The 18,508-nt window shown below is 34.2% G+C and overlaps 1 protein-coding gene across 1 annotated transcript in view; it reads left to right on the top strand.

The window, feature by feature from the left end:
* AGMO (alkylglycerol monooxygenase) overlaps positions 1 to 18,508 on the top strand; it is a 212,315-nt gene that overhangs the window by 176,217 nt on the left and 17,590 nt on the right. Inside the window, exons 9-11 of the mRNA XM_045089729.1 lie at positions 71 to 205; positions 2,358 to 2,474; positions 16,544 to 16,626. Coding sequence (XP_044945664.1) covers positions 71 to 205; positions 2,358 to 2,474; positions 16,544 to 16,626 — 335 coding nt within the window. The remainder of the gene's footprint in view (positions 1 to 70; positions 206 to 2,357; positions 2,475 to 16,543; positions 16,627 to 18,508) is intronic.

The raw sequence follows: 18,508 nt of genomic DNA, 5'->3' as shown, positions 1-18,508 counted from the left end.
CAATTATATACTTCATATTTTTGTTATGTGTTTTTCTTATTTTAAATAAGCTATATTTTTATTCTTCTAGTTCCACCATTTAGTTTACATATGGACTACATTCTGGGCCACACCTGGATTCTTCAACAAGTTTTCTGTCATATTTAAAGGACCAGGATGGGGTCCAGGTAAACCAAGACTTGGACTGAGAGAAGAAATCCCAGAGGTAAGTAGAGTTCATATTGGGGATGGTGAAGATTAGTGTCATACTGCCAGGTCTACAGTCAGTCTGTATGTATGTTAACTTCATGCAGATCTGAAAAAAGATGTTCCCTTAGGCAGATACAGTCCTAGGGCCAATAAGAATGGTGCCTTCTCCCAGGCAGACACTGCCTCTTACTGGAGAGCATGGTTTGCAGGGCAAAGCAGCAGAGGCTGGTTTTCAGATCCACTCAAACCTGCAGCAGAGATACTTTGTGTAATGCAAAAACTGTACACACATATTCACTTGATCACAGAATCCTAAAACACTAGAGAGGAGGGAGCCTTAAAGGTGATTCAGTGTAGCCTTCATTTTGTTCATGAAAAAACGTAAAAATGGTCAACATCACTAATCATCGGGGAAATGCAAATTTAAACCACAAAGAAATATCACCTTATTCCTTTTAGAATGGCTAAAATAAAAAAGACAAGAAATCACAAGTGCTGGTGAAGGTGTGGAGAAAAGGAGACCCCCCCACATGCTGTTAGTAGGAATGTAAGTTGGTACAATGAATGAAGGCGCCTAGGAGATACAGACTTCTAGTTAAGGAATGGGTACATCACAGGAATAACAGTCACAGCATAAAGAATATAGCCAAGGATATTGTAATAGTGGTATATCAAGACAGATGGTAATTATACTTGTGGTGAACATAGCATGAGGTATAAATTTGCCAAATCACTAAGTTGTATACCTGAAATTAATGTAATTATACTGAATTTAAAAAAAGAAATGAAGTCTCTAGAATGGAATATTTAAAGTCACACCAAGATGATGTGGCTATTAAATTAGACCATAATTTTATCCATTCTGTAGTAGATTAGTAGAAGCATTAAATTCAGACTTCACATTAAAACCCGAAAGTAGGTGAAGTGGAGATTTAAAACACTGGAAATTCAATAAGAAATTCAGTATTAATCTGGAATTATTATAGAGATGATAAGAAGGAATTTCTTTCTAATCCTTAGGATATATATTGTGATTCCTTATGGTAACTGTCATTATTAGTAACCTAAAAGCAATAGAAAGACTAAACTATTGTTTATGTCAAAGATAATTGTGAGCATAAAAATTAGCCCATAAAAAATTAATTAAAATAAATAAATAAATAAATACAAAAAAAATTAGCCCATATTATAAGGAAATAAAATCAGTTTTTATATGAATATTGTTGTTTTTCAAAAACCTTGATCTAAATAAGAATGTTCTGTTATCCAGTAATGAAAGTGCTATGCTGAAATTTCCCAGATGTTTTTAGTTTTGTTTCATAATCAATTTTGTATCAATAAGCTAACCTGATGTATGTGAAAATAATTTCCTTTATCAGCTCAGAAAATTTAGTTAGCTATGATCCATTTATTATTTCTTCTATTTTTTAGTAGTTTATCGAAAGTGAGTATTCTAAAGTAATATTTGTGCCTAAATTTGCATTTAAAAGTAGAACTGTGTTTCTGCAAAATTCTATAGTTTAGGGAAGTTTTTTCCAATAAAGCAGTATTTCCCTTTGAGGCATGATTATCTTCATTACTGAACTAACCTTCCATTTTTTCTTTTTCTTTACTTTCATGTATAATCATGGACATATTTATTTCTTCATATTTTCATATTTCATATTTTAATGTTCATTTTAGTTATTTATCATCAGTATATACAGCTGACTCAGTTCTTATACTGGTTTATTATAAAGCATACTAAATAAAAAACATAATGGTTATGAAATAAAAAAACAAAAACAAGAAGAGAATGTTAGATTCATTTTGGAGGGGAAAAAAGGAATAGCAAAGCTTTTTTTTGCTTTTTGCATATCTCCTCTTAGTGTGAATTTCAATGAGGGCAATAAACCAAGAAGCAAGATGAAGAAAAGCCTTCTTGGGGTGCCTGGGTGGCTCAGTGGGTTAAAGCCTCTGCCTTTGGCTCAGGTCATGATCCCAGGGTCCTGGGATTGAGCCCTGCATCAGGCTCTCTGCTCAGTGGGGAGCCTGCTTCCTCCTCTCTCTCTCTCTGCCTGCCTCTCTGCATACTTGAGATATCTGTCTGTCAAATAAATAAATAAAATCTTAAAAAAAAAAAGAGAGAGAGAGAGAGAGAAGAAAATGCTTCTTTCCTGTCTTCCTAGGTCACGGGAGAAGAAGTACCATTCTCATCACCAGTGTCTTATCTATTAAGGATCTATGCAGTTGTACAGTTTGCTTTGATGCTAGCATTTTATGAAGAGGCCTTTGCAGATAAAGCTGTAAGTGGTATCTGTTTTAAATATCTAGGAAATTTCATGAGAAAATTATGTGTCACTTTGTCTGAAAATGGAAATTAGCTTCCCATATTATAGCTGTGCTCTATTTTATTCTGTAATGTCTGCTTTAATGTTGGCAATATGTCCTGTTTAAAGAGGTAAGTTAATTCTCCTAGACTATTAAAGTTAATGGATTATATCCAAAGTGTTCCTGTGAAGAATATCTATCAAATGTTTTGCTAAAGATCTTGATTTGACTTTAGGGAAGCAAAATAAAAAGTCTTCACTGAGAATTTTTAACCACAAACCAGCCCTCACTCAGGGATAGGTCCAGGATTTATACTAACTGTTGATTTATAAATCTAAATTAAGAATGTAGTTTAAAGGGTTCTCAGATTAGGTCTCACGTATCTAATAGAAACCTGTTCAAAGCATGCTTGGAGCAATCCCCTTAAACTCAAGTGTCAGAGTATTCCCACAGATAAAGTCACAGTGATGATGAACTTAGAGTTGAACAGCACAGAAGCACACTGGGAAAAAGCAAGCCATCATGACAAAGCATTAGCAGAAACAATAAACAACGGAATCAAACTCTCAAAAACAACAGATGCTGAAAATTAAAGTAAAGCATAAATTTAGTAAAATTAGTATGTTTGAGGAGGCCAAACATAAAATTAAAAAGAAATTAAAATTATGAAAAATTAAGAAACAAAACTATTAAAATTCATAAGGCATATTTAAAAATCTTCATGTTAAACTTCTAGAACACAAAAATGTAGTAACAGACCTGAGAAAGTCAATGATTTAAATAGCAGTGTAAAGGCAAATTAAGAGAGAATTAGTGGATTAATAAATAGAATAATCCATTATTTTAAAAAATGACCCACTATATAGTGCTAACACATAATGAGATAAAAACAAAACATGACAAGTTATCTTCAGACATAAAGAATAATGTGTAAAAGTCCAAAAAAAAAAAAAAAAAGATGTGAGAATCTAAAAAAATCTGAATGAATACAAATGGGATTAGTGGATAGTGAATTCAACCAAAACAAATTTAACTTTTTTAACAGAATAAATCTGTGCTATTTATAGATAGGTATTCATGAAAACTCCATAGTTACAGATATTAATTGATAATATATGCAGAAAAAATATATCTACCATAGGGTTACTTTTAATAATTTAATATGTAAACCCTAAAGCATCATTTTAATAATTACATACCATTTTAATAATCCTACTATAGTAATTCCACTGGAACAATTATAGTTATTCCATAAATCCTGTATAGTGAATTATAAGAAAGAAGTCTTCTTGAAATAGAGCACTGAGTGTGTTAGGTAGGACTCACTGGTTGCATATGAGAGATACTCAATCCAGGGTAAATGTATTAACTCCTATAACTGAAGAGTTAGTGACTATTTCTTCTTCAGACAGTGCTGATCCAATGAGTCAAATAATGTCATCAGAAACTTTCTCATTCTTTCCTGCAGCTATGCTTTTCTCAGTTCAGATTCTCCAACAGACTTTCAGCTTTCATGGTGGCAAGATGGCTACCAGCAACTCTGGTTTTAAATACTGCCAAACAAAGAACCCCAGAAGTGAAGGTTCCAAGTTAGAGTCTAATGTTCTGGATATCACTGAACCAATCAATGTCATCACTCTATGAATGGGAGAACAGGGTCAGTTCCACAGAATCCTCATGATCAGAGAGAAAGAAAAGAATGTCTTAAAAGAAAATTAATTAGGGCGCCTGGGTGGCTCAGTGGGTTAAGCCGCTGCCTTCGGCTCAGGTCATGATCTCAGGGTCTTGGGATCGAGTCCCGTATCGGGCTCTCTGCTCAGCAGGGAGCTTGCTTCCTCCTCTCTCTCTGCCTGCCTCTCTGCCTACTTGTGTTCTCTCTCTGTCAAATAAATAAATAAAATCTTAAAAAAAAGAAAATTAATTAGCTGATAGTACATAGAAAAAGGGAAATAGATTTGAATAAACAAAAATAACAAATTTTAGATATTTATAAATCCTTCTTACTAAAAATATGTGACTTCAACTTGTTTTCAAAAAAATATTCTGTAAACACTTACAAAATACGTAGTAACAGGTAAACTTTCCTGTGGGATACACTTACTTAAATTATCTATGGCATGTGTGTCTGTTAGATATCTTCTGCTCTAAGAAACAGCATATCCAGTTAAGTGTGTCTTAAATAACTGGAAATTCAGGGGCAAGTGTTTCTGGGATTGGTTTGTTTATCAGTTCAAACATGTAAGCTTCCAGAAAGGCTTCCCTATCATTCTCTTGACTTTCATTGTCATAACATAATGACAGCAGCTTCAGAGTGCTGTACTCACAGGCTGTGACCAAAGGCAGCAAGTTCACTTCTATAGAATCTTACAAATTACATTTTATTTAAGAAGGAGGAAAAAAAAGGCCCAGAATATTTCCCAGCAAATGTCCTTTCATGTCTCATTATTCAAGATGAATTCACATGTCCACACTGAACCAATAACTATCACCATCTCATGAATTAACCATGAATGAATTATACCAAACATAATTCATACCCTGGGGATAAAGAGTTCACTTTCCCCCTGAACACATTTCTTCCTTATACCTGGATAAAATCAGCATAGTACTAGTACAGAAGAAATGGGGGATATTTCCTGGTTGGGCAGCCAGTAGTATGTGGCACAGTGTGTCCGACTAAAGAAAATAGGTTTACAGAAAGTTATTAAAAACATTACTAGATAATATATTAAAGAAAGCCCATTTTAATTTTTAACCTTATTTAAAGATTTTACTGATTGGCATTATTCATAAGTATTTGTGGATTTTGCATTTAAAATTAATAAGCAAACATTGTTACAAGTGGTGACCCCGTTTTGAAAGATAGACAAGTCATATGTGCTCTCTGGCCAATGACAATGTTTTTACAAAAACTGTGGTAAAATATTTAATAGACTTTTCTGATTATGATAGGAAACAATGAATTAAATCCTAGTTCCCATTTTGTGAAGTGAAAGTGAGAAATAGATTACAGTGTAACCAGAGATTCTTGAGAATAGGATGGTAGGAAACATATCACCTCATTGTTTGCTCTTTCATATGTGCACTACAATTAATGAAGCCAATTGCATGTTGTGCTGGGTTCATTTGCCTTTAGCTTCAAAATGAGACAAAATTTGAACTTAAGAATATATTTCAGGAGTGGGACGCCTGGGTGGCTCAGTGGGTTAAGCTTCTGCTTTGGCTTAGGTCATGATCCCAGGGTCCTGGCATGGAGCCCCAAATGGGGCTCTCTGCTCAGCGAGGAGCCTGATTTCCTCTCTCTCTTTGCCTGCCTTTCTTCCTCCTTGTGATCTCTCTCTATGTCAGATAAATAAATAAAATCTTTAAAAAAAAAAAATTTATTTCAGGAGCAAATCTTTCTTAAAACAGCATGAACTAAATCACTCTTTTTTTAAAATTAACATACAAAGTATTATTTGTTTCAGGGATACAGGTCTGTGATTCATCAGTCTTAACACAATTCACAGCACTCATCATAGCACATACCCTCCCCAATGTCCTCACCCAGCCCCCTATCCCTCCTACCACCCCACCCACCCTGTCGCCCCTAGCAACCCTCAGTTTGTTTCCTGAGATTAAGAGTCTCTTATGATGGTTTGTCTCTCTTTCTCTGGTTTTGTCTTATTTGATTTTTCCCTCTCTTCCCATATGATCCTCTGTCTTGTTTCTCAAATTCCTCTTATCAGTGAGATGAGCCAAATCACCCTTAGCAATGCATGTGTAGACACTAAACTACCATAATGTTTAGACTAAAACTCAGGTCTTATATTAGTAACCTATCACTGATGACTTTGTTAAACTACTTTGTTGTCTCAATTTTTTCACCTAAATAATGACTGAAATATGCATGTATTCATGAGTTTCCATGGTTGAATGAGACCAGAAGAAAAATAAGTTCATCTATCTAAATATCTAACTAACTCTTGATAGATGGATCAACATTGAGTACAGTTTGCATTATTGAATTTTTTTAGTTGTACTAAGTAAAATACTGAAATAAACTATACCAATTCATAGAAACAAAATTAGAAATTTATTCATTTTTGTTTTGAAATAGAAACCCTTAACATTAAGTTTACCAAGAAATTTGATGGTCTAGGCATATATGCTTCTTGGGCAAAAATGTAGCTAGAAACAGTGTCTATTAAAGGATGCAACTTATAGTAGGATTTCACAAGATGTTTCTGCTGCCATACTAAACAGAAACTCCTATAGATATATTGACAAAGAGAAACACCAAGTGTTGAAATCCTTTTCAAACTGGAATTATAGTTGGAGACAGCTTCATTCCTGACACAAATTAATTTTGAAAGGTGTATTTGCTTGTTTCCCACACATGTTTTTCTTTGCTAAAAACATGCTGTGCAACTAGGAAAAAAGGTTGCTTATTTGTAAGATTCTGTAGTGCCTTTCTAGTCTCAGGGATGTTTAAAAGCATATGAAGACATTAACATCCAACAGAAATATTTTTTTTCCAGATTCACTGTAGCCAGTAATCACATAGAAAAGTTGTGGCTGACTTGTAATTGGGGGCCCTGCTGTGGTCCCACAGCCTTTTCTGTTTATGCATATACCAGAGTAGATAAATACTTACTTGTTTTATGTGTGCCAGTTCTGTATAAATAACTTTGGGAGTCAAAAAAGCAATTTGATGGCCACCACAAAGGTGTAAAAGGCACATTCCTTTCTTACAGAAACTTGAAATGCATACATTTAAATATATAGTGTTTAGTTTAGTGATATGACCCACAGACTTCTATGTTGATTTTGGTTTAGTAATGCTTGGGAAATCAATTCCTTAGCTGCTAGGGTCCAGTTCATGGGGTGATATCATGAATACACGTTTGAAATGAAAATACGGACACACTAGCATGTTTCCAAAGTAAAACTGTAAAGGCAATGCTGTCCTTTTAAATAATAGACACACTCAGGAGACTTTGAGTATTTCACAGTCTTATAATAGAATGTGTAGTAAAGTTACTACAGATAGTTTCAACACAGATTATTTGATGATATGTTTCAAGTTAATGAGGCATCTGAGAATAATATCCAGTATAAATTTGGAACAGATTTTTATAGTTTTGAATACCCCGTATGCTGTATTCTGTAAAATATAATGGGTACTGCAATTTTGTAACTAATGTTTTCATGTTGACATGTTTTAACAAGCCCTGAAAAAAATCAATATATTGTACTCTCATAACATAGTATCACTTCCACAAATTAGATCTAGCTTAGGTTTTACCTGAAATCTCTCAAGTCAATATCCAGTGTCTCCTATTTTGTTTTTTTTCTCCAGTGCAGTCCATTGAGATTTAAGTTAATTTCCTAAAGTATTTAGGTCATCACCAAAGTTATGTGAAAAAAAGGAAATGTGAGCCAAAATGAGCATCAGTTATAACCAAAAGCCATAAAATAAATGTAGTTAGTGTGTACTGTAGGATATTTTAAAAATCTACCTGTCTATAAGCATAGGTTTCAGGAACTCAGAAAAGTGATTATCATAAGTCCCAATAAAAAATATAATTTTTTAGAAGATTTTACTTATTTGAGAGAGAGTGTGAGAGTGAGCACAACTGAGGGGTGAGGCAGAGAGAGAGGGAGAAGAAAACACCCTGCTGAACAGTGAGTCCAATGGGGGCTTGATCCCAGGACTCTGGGATCATGACCTGAGCGGAAGGTTTACACTTAACTTACTGAGCCACCCATGTGCCCTGAAAAAAATATAATTTCTGTATGCTATATTGAATAGGATATTATACATTAAAAAATCATTTACATAAATAATGAAATATTAACTGAAATTAGACATATCTTCATGTTTCTAGTATTGTCCCAAACTTTGATCACTGTCAGGCAGCTCCTTTAATAATAATACTAAACACAATCTTAAAATTGCTTATAATTTGAATTAATGTCTCATTTTGATTCATGAAAAATATGTAAAAATTAGATATTTGAACTCAGCTTTGGAGACTCAAAGTCAAAATGCACAGTTCTGAGAAGTTGTATTTTTTCTCATTAAATCCCATTAAAAGTAATCTCATTAAAAGTAATGTAAACAGTGGCACCTGAATGGCTCAGTTGGTTAAGTGTCCTCTTTGGCTCAGGTCATGATCTTAGGATCCTGAGATTGAGCCCGGAGTAGGGCTTCCTGCTCAGCTGGAAGCCTCCCACTCATGCTCCCTTTTTCTCCATCAAATAAATAAATAAAATCTTAAAAAAAAAAAAAAAGGTAATCCTCATGAAAAGAAACTTTGTCTTTTTGAGACTGTCTTTTAACACCTCCTCTTTTCTTCTGTATTTTGAGAAATAGCTGAAAGCTACACAGCTTATGTTTTTACTTGTTTCACATAGCAAAAGTTGGTGTACAGACTTCAGTGAGATCTTGAAGTGACTACTGATAATTTAGAGTTGGTTCATTGACCCCGAAAATAGTTTTACTGAATATCCAAGAAAGACACAGTGTCAAAATGGATATCTTCCAGCAGAAACTGCTGTTGGACCTCAAGTTGAGATTGTTGTCTCTTGGATTGATTATTATCTGATAATTGAGGCAAGAATCTTCTGTGTTCTCTACCCAGTGCCCAGTGAGCCATGAGGTTATCCAGGCTGGCTGGTGAGAACATGCACTCTAGCCTGCACTTTGTAAACTCTCACGTTGCAAGCTGTAATCCTTCTCTGGCCTCTGAGAATTTTCTCATATGCATGACCCGATGTACTGGACTTCGTGGGCACTTTCTGCAGATTTCTGGAGTTCTCTCTGTGCAGCACTCGCCTACTTGGTTTTTTTGTCTTGCAAACAGTAGCCTCTTTGGTTTCTGCTAAATCCCAGCTCTTTCTCTTCAACTCAGGCTCCCTGGGTTCCTTCTGTTCTGTGGCAGGAAACTCGCGCAAGGAAGTAAGCTTGGGCAGTAGTAGAGGTCCTATCATTTATATTCCATTTTCTGGGAATCACTGACATTTGTTGCCTTGTGCCCAGTGTCTTGAAAACAACTGTTGTCAGATATGTATTTTTTTCAAGTGGGGGTAGACCAGCTATTGTTTTTCTATCTTGTTGGGAGCACATTCATTTTTTTAATGGAGTGGAATCAATCATAGCATAAGTACAACTGTAAGTTAACTGTTCTTTAAGTATTTGGTTAAAGTTTTCACAATGCAAAATTTTGCTTTTATTTCTTAGAATTTTTGTAAAAATGCAGTAATTCATACCAGTTTGATGTTTCTGAGCAATACAGTCACTATTCTTTTTTAGCCAATATATCTTCTCCTTTGATATATTTAATTCCTTTGCTTCTTATTTGTTTGTTTGGAATTCTAGAAAATGTTCATTCTAATCACATTCCTTTTTATATGCTTCAATAGTAACCACCTAGGGGGTTCTGATAATTTAAAAAAAAGAATATAGTCAATATGGATAGTTTTTAAAAATATTTTTCTTATTTATTTATTAGAGAGAGAGAGAGAATGAGAGAAAGAGCATGAGGGGAGAGAGGCAAGTGGGAGAAGCAGGGAGCTCAATGTGAAAGTGTATCCCAGGGCTCCAGGATCATGACCTGAGCTGAAGGCAGTTGCTTAACCAACTGAGCCACCCAGGTGCCCCTGGACAGTTGTTTTTTGTTTTTTTGTTTGTTTGTTTGTTTTTGTTTTTTGTTTTTCTTAAGCATTTTCTTATGTCAAGATAGATTTTTGAGATTCATATGTAAAAATTACAGATTACAAATTGTATTATAGTATCCCCTGGGGTTCTGTTCCTGTGTCTGTCATAATACTGAGAAGAATCTTGAAGCCTTAGGTTTTAACATGACAAATCCAGCAGCTCAAGGCATCTGCAACAGCAGGATGACACAGCCTCTTGGCAGGTGGGACAGTAAAGCCAATCCACTGCCTTCACATCGGAAGTCACTAAGGTTTAAGTATTTTAAGGATACTTAAGGTTTAAGGATTTTGACCTCATTTTAAAGACATTTGGGAAGATAAGCATTTTGACTAAGCATAATGACTTTAGTAGTTCTTCGTAGACACCTGTAAGAGAAACTCCTCAAAATCTGTCTTGCTATAATAACAAAATCTAGACATTTTCATTTCTAAGTCCTTTGGGAAAAAACATAGAAAATATTATCATAGCGTTTTCAACAATACATGAAGTTTTTTTTTTTTTAAGATTTATTTATTGAGAGAGAGGGAGAGAGCAAGAGTGCAGGTGGGGACAGGGACAGAGGGAGAGAGAGTTTTAAGCAGATTCTGTGCTGACCATGGAGCCCAATTTGGGCTGGATCTCATGGCCCTGAGATCACAACCTGAGCTGAAACCAAGAGGCAAGTACTTAACTGATTGTGCCACCCAGGTGCTCCAAAATACAGAGTTTTTTAAAAAACAAATTGTTTATATAGACGCATACTATCATTTTATGACATTATGTATGGGGCTGACGTTTCCCTTTGTGAGATCTTTGAGGTAGGGAAATAGGAAAATTATTTATGTTGATCAACAGAGTTTCTCCAAAATGGTGAAGAGGATGATATATCCCCATTCAAGAAGAAAAGGAAGGGTGCCTGGATAGCTCGGTCAGTTAAGAGGCTGCCTTTGGCTCAGTTCATGATCCCAGGGTCCTGGGATTGGGTCCCACATTGGGCTCCCTGCTCAGCAGAGAGCCTGCTTCTCCCTCTTCCTCTGCCTGCTGCTCTGCTACTTATGCTCGTTCTCTCTCTTTCTGTCAAATAAATAAATAATATATATATATATTTTTTTTTTTTAAAGAAGAAAAAGGCTTTCTTTTTTATATCGGTGAGCAAAGAAGGACTCCCACAAGCTCATTGATTAAGTAAGCACTTTGCAACAAACATGTAATTCTCGAGTTCGTATGTTGTTAGTGTTGCTTCCTGAGGTTTTTGTTTTTTGTTTTCTTTTTTTCCCCATCTCCTTAAAAGAAAATTGCACAGAGCTGGAGTTCTCAGGCATCCAAATTTGGATAATGAATCCTACACTAGGGAACTTTTATGGAAATAAGGGCAACTGAACTGCTGATTCGAAAGATCATTTTTTATTTTTATTTTTTTAAAGATTTTATTTATTTATTTGACAGATCACAAGTAGGCAGAGAGGCAGGCAGAGAGAGAGAGAGAGGAGGAAGCAGACTTCCTGCTGAGCAGAGAGCCCAATGCGGGGCTCGATCCCACGACACTGGGATCATTACCTGAGTCCAAGGCAGAGGCTTTAACCCACTGAGCCATGCAGGTGCCCCTGAAAGATCGTTTTTAAAAAGGAAAAATAATTCTTTCTTGATAAAGCTTTGTATGGTTATAGCATTCATCATATTTTTTTGTGTGTGATAAAGACTTAAAATGCATTCAAATGTTAATTCAGAATAATGCCCTTTTAGCACTTTAGGGCAGCAGTATTTTTTTTTTATTTGCTATCCATTGATTTATTTGTTTTTAATAATTTTTTAATTTTTTATAAACATATAATGTATTATTAACCCCAGGGGTACAGGTCTGTGAATCGCCAGGTTTACATACTTCACAGCACTCACCATAACACGTAGCATCCCCAATGTCCATAACCCCACCACCCTCTCCCTATCCGCCTCCCCCCCCCGACTCCCCCTCACTTTGTATTGTGACATTAAGAGTCTCTTATGGTTTAGGACAGCAGTATTTTACATGAAAGATTTACCACGAGTGGATGGTATGAAATGGAACTTAACCCAAGGAAAAATAAAATTTTGTTATAATAATACTAATAAGCTTTAAGTCCTTTCACGGATTGTTTAAAACACAGGAGTCAAAGTATCTTTAATGGTCAAAGTCTATACATCGTATTTTATGGTTTTTTTCTTTTTGTTGTAGTGTTGCTGGCCTATGGACACATCATCAGGGATTAAAATAGTATTTTAATAGGGATTTTGTAGGGATTTTGTCTTTCTTGCCCACTCTCTTAAACTCATACTTACCATAGTGCCTAGCACATGTTCAATAAATATTGAGAATGTGTAGAAATTAGATATGACTAATTGATTACATGCTTTAATTATCTTATCCAAGAATGATATATGGAAAACCTTAGAAGTTACATAGAGGAATGGACTCTGTAATGTATGTGGTCTATATTGAATTCCTCCTTATGGTAATCTTAGCCTCTTTTAAACTCAAACATTTTAAAAATAATCCCATTCTTTAAGGAATTAAATATTAAAATTTAATATTTAACACATTTAACATTTTGAAACATTTGGTATGTAAATATTAAATTATTAATTATAAATCATTAACTTGCTTAATAGAATTTATTTTTAATTTTAAAGAACTAAATATTGATAGTAAATTAAATATTTATGTTATATTAAATTATTGATAAACCAATTAATATAAATTATTAATATTAAGGGCATGGGTATTTAAACACAGATATAAAATATTCATTCAATTGATTGATCTTTGAACAATAACATATTGAGTACTAACTATGCACCAGACAATGTTCTAGGTTTGAGATGTAACAGTAAATAACAAAATATAACCTGTAATGGGGCTTACATCCTAGTGTGGGACTTAGAGGGAGGGACAGACTGAACAGAAAGAGAGTGCTCAAGCAAATGTACAATTGTATAGAAATGGTAAGTGGGTAAATGCATAATTGCACAGAAGTGATGTACAGAGAACAAGATAATAGAATAAGGTTATAGTTAGTTATGGAAAAGTAATGTTTTACATATGACAGACAAGGATGTGCATTTGAATGTACCTGAATGAAATGAAGGAACGACCCATAAAGATCCTTGGGGAAAGTTGCCCCAATGGAAGGAACAGTAGGTAAAACAAACTTGAACGGGAAGGATGCTTGTCTTGTTCAAGGAAGAACAAAATTTGTGATATGAAAGAGAGATTACTAATGGGACAGTATGATAGTGGGGTATGTTATGTATGGGCCAGAGTAAGGACTTCGAGTTTTATTCTAAATAGAATTTGAAGGTCCTGGAATATTTAGAACATAGTAATGATGTGATATATGATGTATGTCTTAAAAAGAGTCAGCGTTCTGGCTATGAAACTGTGGGTGGAAGGCCATGATAGGTAGACATGCAATTTTAGAAGTGGAGACACAAGTTAAGAGAGTGTATCAGGGCACCTGTGTGGCTCAGTGGGTTGGGCCTCTGCTTTTGGCTCAGGTCCTGATCTCAGGGTCCTGGGGTCAAGCCCCGCATTGGGCTCTCTGCTCAGCAGGGAGCCTGCTTCCCCCTCTCTCTCTCTGCCTGCCTTTCTGCCTACTTGTGAACTCTCTCAGTCTGTCAAATAAATAAATAAAATCTTGAAAAAAAAAAAAGAGAAAGAGAGGAGTATTTCAGTTGTGGTGGAGATCATGTTGGGTTGGAACAAGTTTTTTTGTTCACAAAACAGCTGTTTGTAACAAATACCTTTATTTTGGATGTACTTGCAGTAGAGTGCCAACATTTTATTTCTTATGTATTAGAAGTAGACAATGAGAGGAAGAGTCAGGGAGGAGTCACAATTTTGTTTGTTTTGCTTGTTTTTTGTTTTTTGTTTTTGTTTTTTTCGGGATTTTTTTGCCCCAGTAACTAAAAAAGTAGATGTGCCATTCTAAGAAAAAGAAACCTGAAAGTGTATAGTGTGGAGGAAGGAAATACATAGTTTTAGATGTGTGGTAAGTTTCAAATGCCTTTTAGCTAGGTAGAGGCATTGACTAAGTAGCTAGATAGACACACTAAGTTGGTTTTCACTCTGACTCCAGGAACCAGGAAGCAATTTGCACAAGAGTTCCTTTTTCTTTCTCTTTCTTTCTTTCTGTCTTTCTTTCTTTTCTCTTTCTCTTTTTTCTTTCTTTCTTTTTCTTCCTTGCCTTCTTTCTTTTTCTTTCTTTCTTCCTTTTTTTTTTGTTAAGAGATCATAAAGTCCCTAACCAAAACTCAAAAATATTTTTTATCCTATCTCTGAATTTCCAGTGATATTGGAAAGAGTTAATGGACCCCTTATTTTATTTCTTTTTTTTATTGTAATTTATTAAGGTTAACCTAAGTACCATTTGAAGAATCATTATAGCCTGGAAATAGTAACAATGACATTCCTATCGTAACTGTTGGTTGATTTTGTGCCAAGCACTCTTCTCAGTACCTTATTATAATTGCTGCCAAACTCATTTTATTACAAATATACCAAACACATAAAAGAGCCTTGGAAATGCCAAATAAATTGCCTTTGGTTGCATGGCTCATAGATTCAGTGCATAATTCCAAATCCTATATTCTTGCAGAACATTCGAAATCATGCAGCAGTTTTTGAGCACATATCATTTCTTTCTTTCATATGCATTTTCTCCTAAGAAATCAAAATGAAGCAATAGTGGTGAAAGCAGCATTTTTCTTAAAAGACAAAATGTTTCCCTTCAGCAACCGTTAATCTGCTCAAGCACACCTAGTTACTTCACCACCAAGAAACATCTTTCTGGTACTTTTGCTGAACTGTCCCAAAGCAGCCACTTCTGAATTCCACATACCCCAATAGCATTCCACTAAAACATTTCGGTGTCCACTGAGCTTTCCCTCTTATATATGATACCTAGCTTGGTCCCTAAAATCCCTAACATTCTGATACTTTTTTATTTGTATTTTTGATAACTCATCAATACTCATCTACTAAACTGTTACTTTGTTTTAAATCCCTGTCAATTCTGGGTGCCAGCCAGGCATATGATGGTGAATAAGGAAGTGTAAGTTTGCCATGAGGTCTGGGTTGATTTATAAGGAGCTGTGGAGCTGGGGTGCTGGATGTGAGCAGTAGTTGCAATCAGTAGCTTTTGCTTATTGTTTATAACTTTGGACAGATGCAATTTTTGTAGGTGTATATATTAGTTAATAGTGAGTTGAAATCACCTCTTGTTATTTTATTAAAAGCAAAGAGAAAGAGTGTTTGCATCATGTATTTTAGCCACTTTGTTATATCACACTTAATGAGAACACTCTTTCTGTACGGCAATCACTCAGGGAGATACGTATCCAACTTATTGCTTTACTGATCAACTTTTAAACTAAAACAGTATTCAACTGACCCTACATACTAGCTATGTAACCTCGGCTTTGATCTCTGCCCCTTTCTGTTTTAAGTTTGTTGCTCAGATTTATCCACCATTGTCATATTTTGAGGTAAGGAAGGTGTATTTTGATTCTCAGAGGCATCATTTATTTCTGTGTAATGATGAAAAAGTTGCTTAATCCTTTCATTCCTGGTTTGTTTTTTCATATATGAAGCAGATATAATGATACCTTATCTGTAAGGTTGTAGAGACTATAAAAAGAATTGAAGTATATGAAACACATAACATGGAAGCTATAAAAGACTAGATGGTCAGTAAGCATGATTATTAAATTTTATAATGTAAACAAATAATTTATAATTATGTTGAAGATATGTTGTCCTGTTACAGTAATTCAACATGTACATATGAATCTATAGATTTTGACATGTACATATGAATCTATAGATTCCACCAAATGTGAGTATGTATTTGTACAGTATGTTCCATTTGTGTGTTTGCACTCATAAACACATTCTCCTTTAAATACTTTCTGTATTAAAAACAGCTTTGGGTTTGAAACCACAAAGAATTGGTAATATTAAAAATAGCTATTGGAATGTGCTATTTATTCATAAAAATGTAAGTGATTTCTCCATATGTGGGGACATAGGTGTTTCTAAGAATTATGAACATCAAAACTATAAAGGAGAATTTTTAGAAAAAACACTTTAAGCAAAATATCTCTCTGGAAGTGTCTAATTCATTCTCCAAGTGTCCAGCAAGATAATTAAATGACCTTAGGAAAACCAAAATGTGCTGTGTATTTATTTACCCTTCTTGAAAAATGTCAGTGACAAATGGTGTAATATAAAATAAAACTGGAAGCTAATTTTCTTAACAGCTTTAAATTCTGATACTCTTTTTAAGAACTCTCCTAAAGAATTTATTGGTCTCTTTGTTTCCTTGACAGGCACTGTCACAGGTCACACTCCTTCTGAAGGTTTGCTTCATTATCCTGACATTAACCTCCATTGGATTTCTTCTGGATCAAAGGTAAGAAGCGAAATTCTTTCATTTTATGTAATTTTATAAATGTTGTTTTAAAAGTATATGTGAAACTCTGATATTCATCAAAGATTTCTTATTAAAAAGTAAAGTTGAAACTGTAATTTCACAATATTTTAAATTAAATAGAGTGGCAGTTTATCTGATTTTTTAAATCGAGGGTGCGTTTTAAATCTAAGCCTTTTAAATGCCATTTAGTTTTTCAAGGTTATTAAAGAACACCTATATATGTAATGAGTAATTTGGCAAAACAACCATGACTCTGAGTACTTAACAAAATATGAAACATATTTCAGTACTTTTCCTTTGCCCTTGAACACTTCACAGTATATGCCAGAATGTATGTACTGTGTGCTTCAAGTTTATGTCCTTTCCCTCACATGGTGTATTTAAAGAAACTTGTATTCAGTACTACCCTAGCCAGAAAATATATTTACCTGCACAATTTTAAAATGCTTTTATGGCAGGAAGTATATGGAAAAAATAGCTACTCACTATTGCTTAGTATTTATCAATCACTAATATTAATACCAATACCAATATTTATGCACTTAATATGTGCCATGGAATATGTTATTAATTCTTACAACAATGCTCTAAGATAAGAATTACTATAAAGCCCATTTTACAGATGAAGAAAGTGAGACAGACAGATAGTGAAAAATAGAACCCAACACAAACCCAAGAAATGCAACTCCTGAATTCACATATTATAGAATTTACAAATATTGTAGCTTTGTGAAAAACTGTAAACAATTAAGTCATTCTTAAGATTTTATCTTTGTTATAGTATAATTGTTCATCAGGTAGGTAACCAGTAGCATTCCTCTCAAGAAATTGTACAAATGAAAGTCTAGAAAACGTACACTTAATTTATATCGATGGTATGTCACTTTCCCAAAGAAAGCTTAATGGATGTTCTGGAATAGCCGCAGATTTCTGGAGTTTTATCAGGATTTAGATCATCAAGTCAGAAATGAACATCAGCTCATTTAGTTAGTTAATAGAACTGTTAGAATATTTACAACCTATAAACACTTAGTGTAGAGTGATGCATCTGATGGCATTTCACATAATTGTAAGCAAACTGTGTAGAACTTCAAACTTAACTTTCTCCAATACTTTAAAGGTTGTGTTTATTATTTATTTTGTTTGGCTCTCTATCCCTACTTTTCTAGACTAAAAATAAAGTTCAATCTGAGCCATAAAAAGAGAAAATGGAAAAATGAATCACAGTTCCCTCTGCAATTATTACCCAGATCTAGAGAATCAGGATCTCACATTTTAAAGATCGCAGTTCTATTGGTTGCATTCCCTTACAAAAAGTAGCAATAAGCTAATAGCAATAGTATAGTTTCATTTTCTTAATGAAGATTTTTTTTGTCCCCATGCGTACAGGTAAACAGGCCAAAAAGCAGGCTATCAATTTTGTCATAATATATCTTATGGTATTTTAAATCAATCTTATTGTATATAATTAGTTTAAAATCTAAACTGCCTCTGGCCTTATTTGGAAGCTCATACTGAGATATAGATAAGTCATTCCAATCCAGTGCAGTAAAAGCCAAAAGAGAAGGGAATGATGTTTCTATAGTGCTGAAAGAAAAATTACAGCCAACCTATAATATTATATAGCAAAAATAAAAGTGAAGTAAAAGGTATTGATACAGACTTCTACAGGAAGCTTCACATGTGATAGTGAAATGTTGAAAATTTTCTTTTGAAATTGAAAATGAGTTGGATATGCTATTATTTAACATTCTGCTACAAATAATCAATGGAGGAAGGAAAGAAAAAGAAATAAAAGGCATAAGGATTTGAAAGAAATTAATAGCTCAATTAAAAATTAGTTTATATTAATTAATAAATA

This window comes from Mustela putorius, unplaced genomic scaffold (assembly GCF_011764305.1).
Source record: "Mustela putorius furo isolate JIRA1106 unplaced genomic scaffold, ASM1176430v1.1 tig00003845_pilon_pilon_pilon, whole genome shotgun sequence".
NCBI lineage: Eukaryota > Metazoa > Chordata > Mammalia > Carnivora > Mustelidae > Mustela > Mustela putorius.
This window is presented reverse-complemented; position numbering and strand designations above follow the sequence as displayed.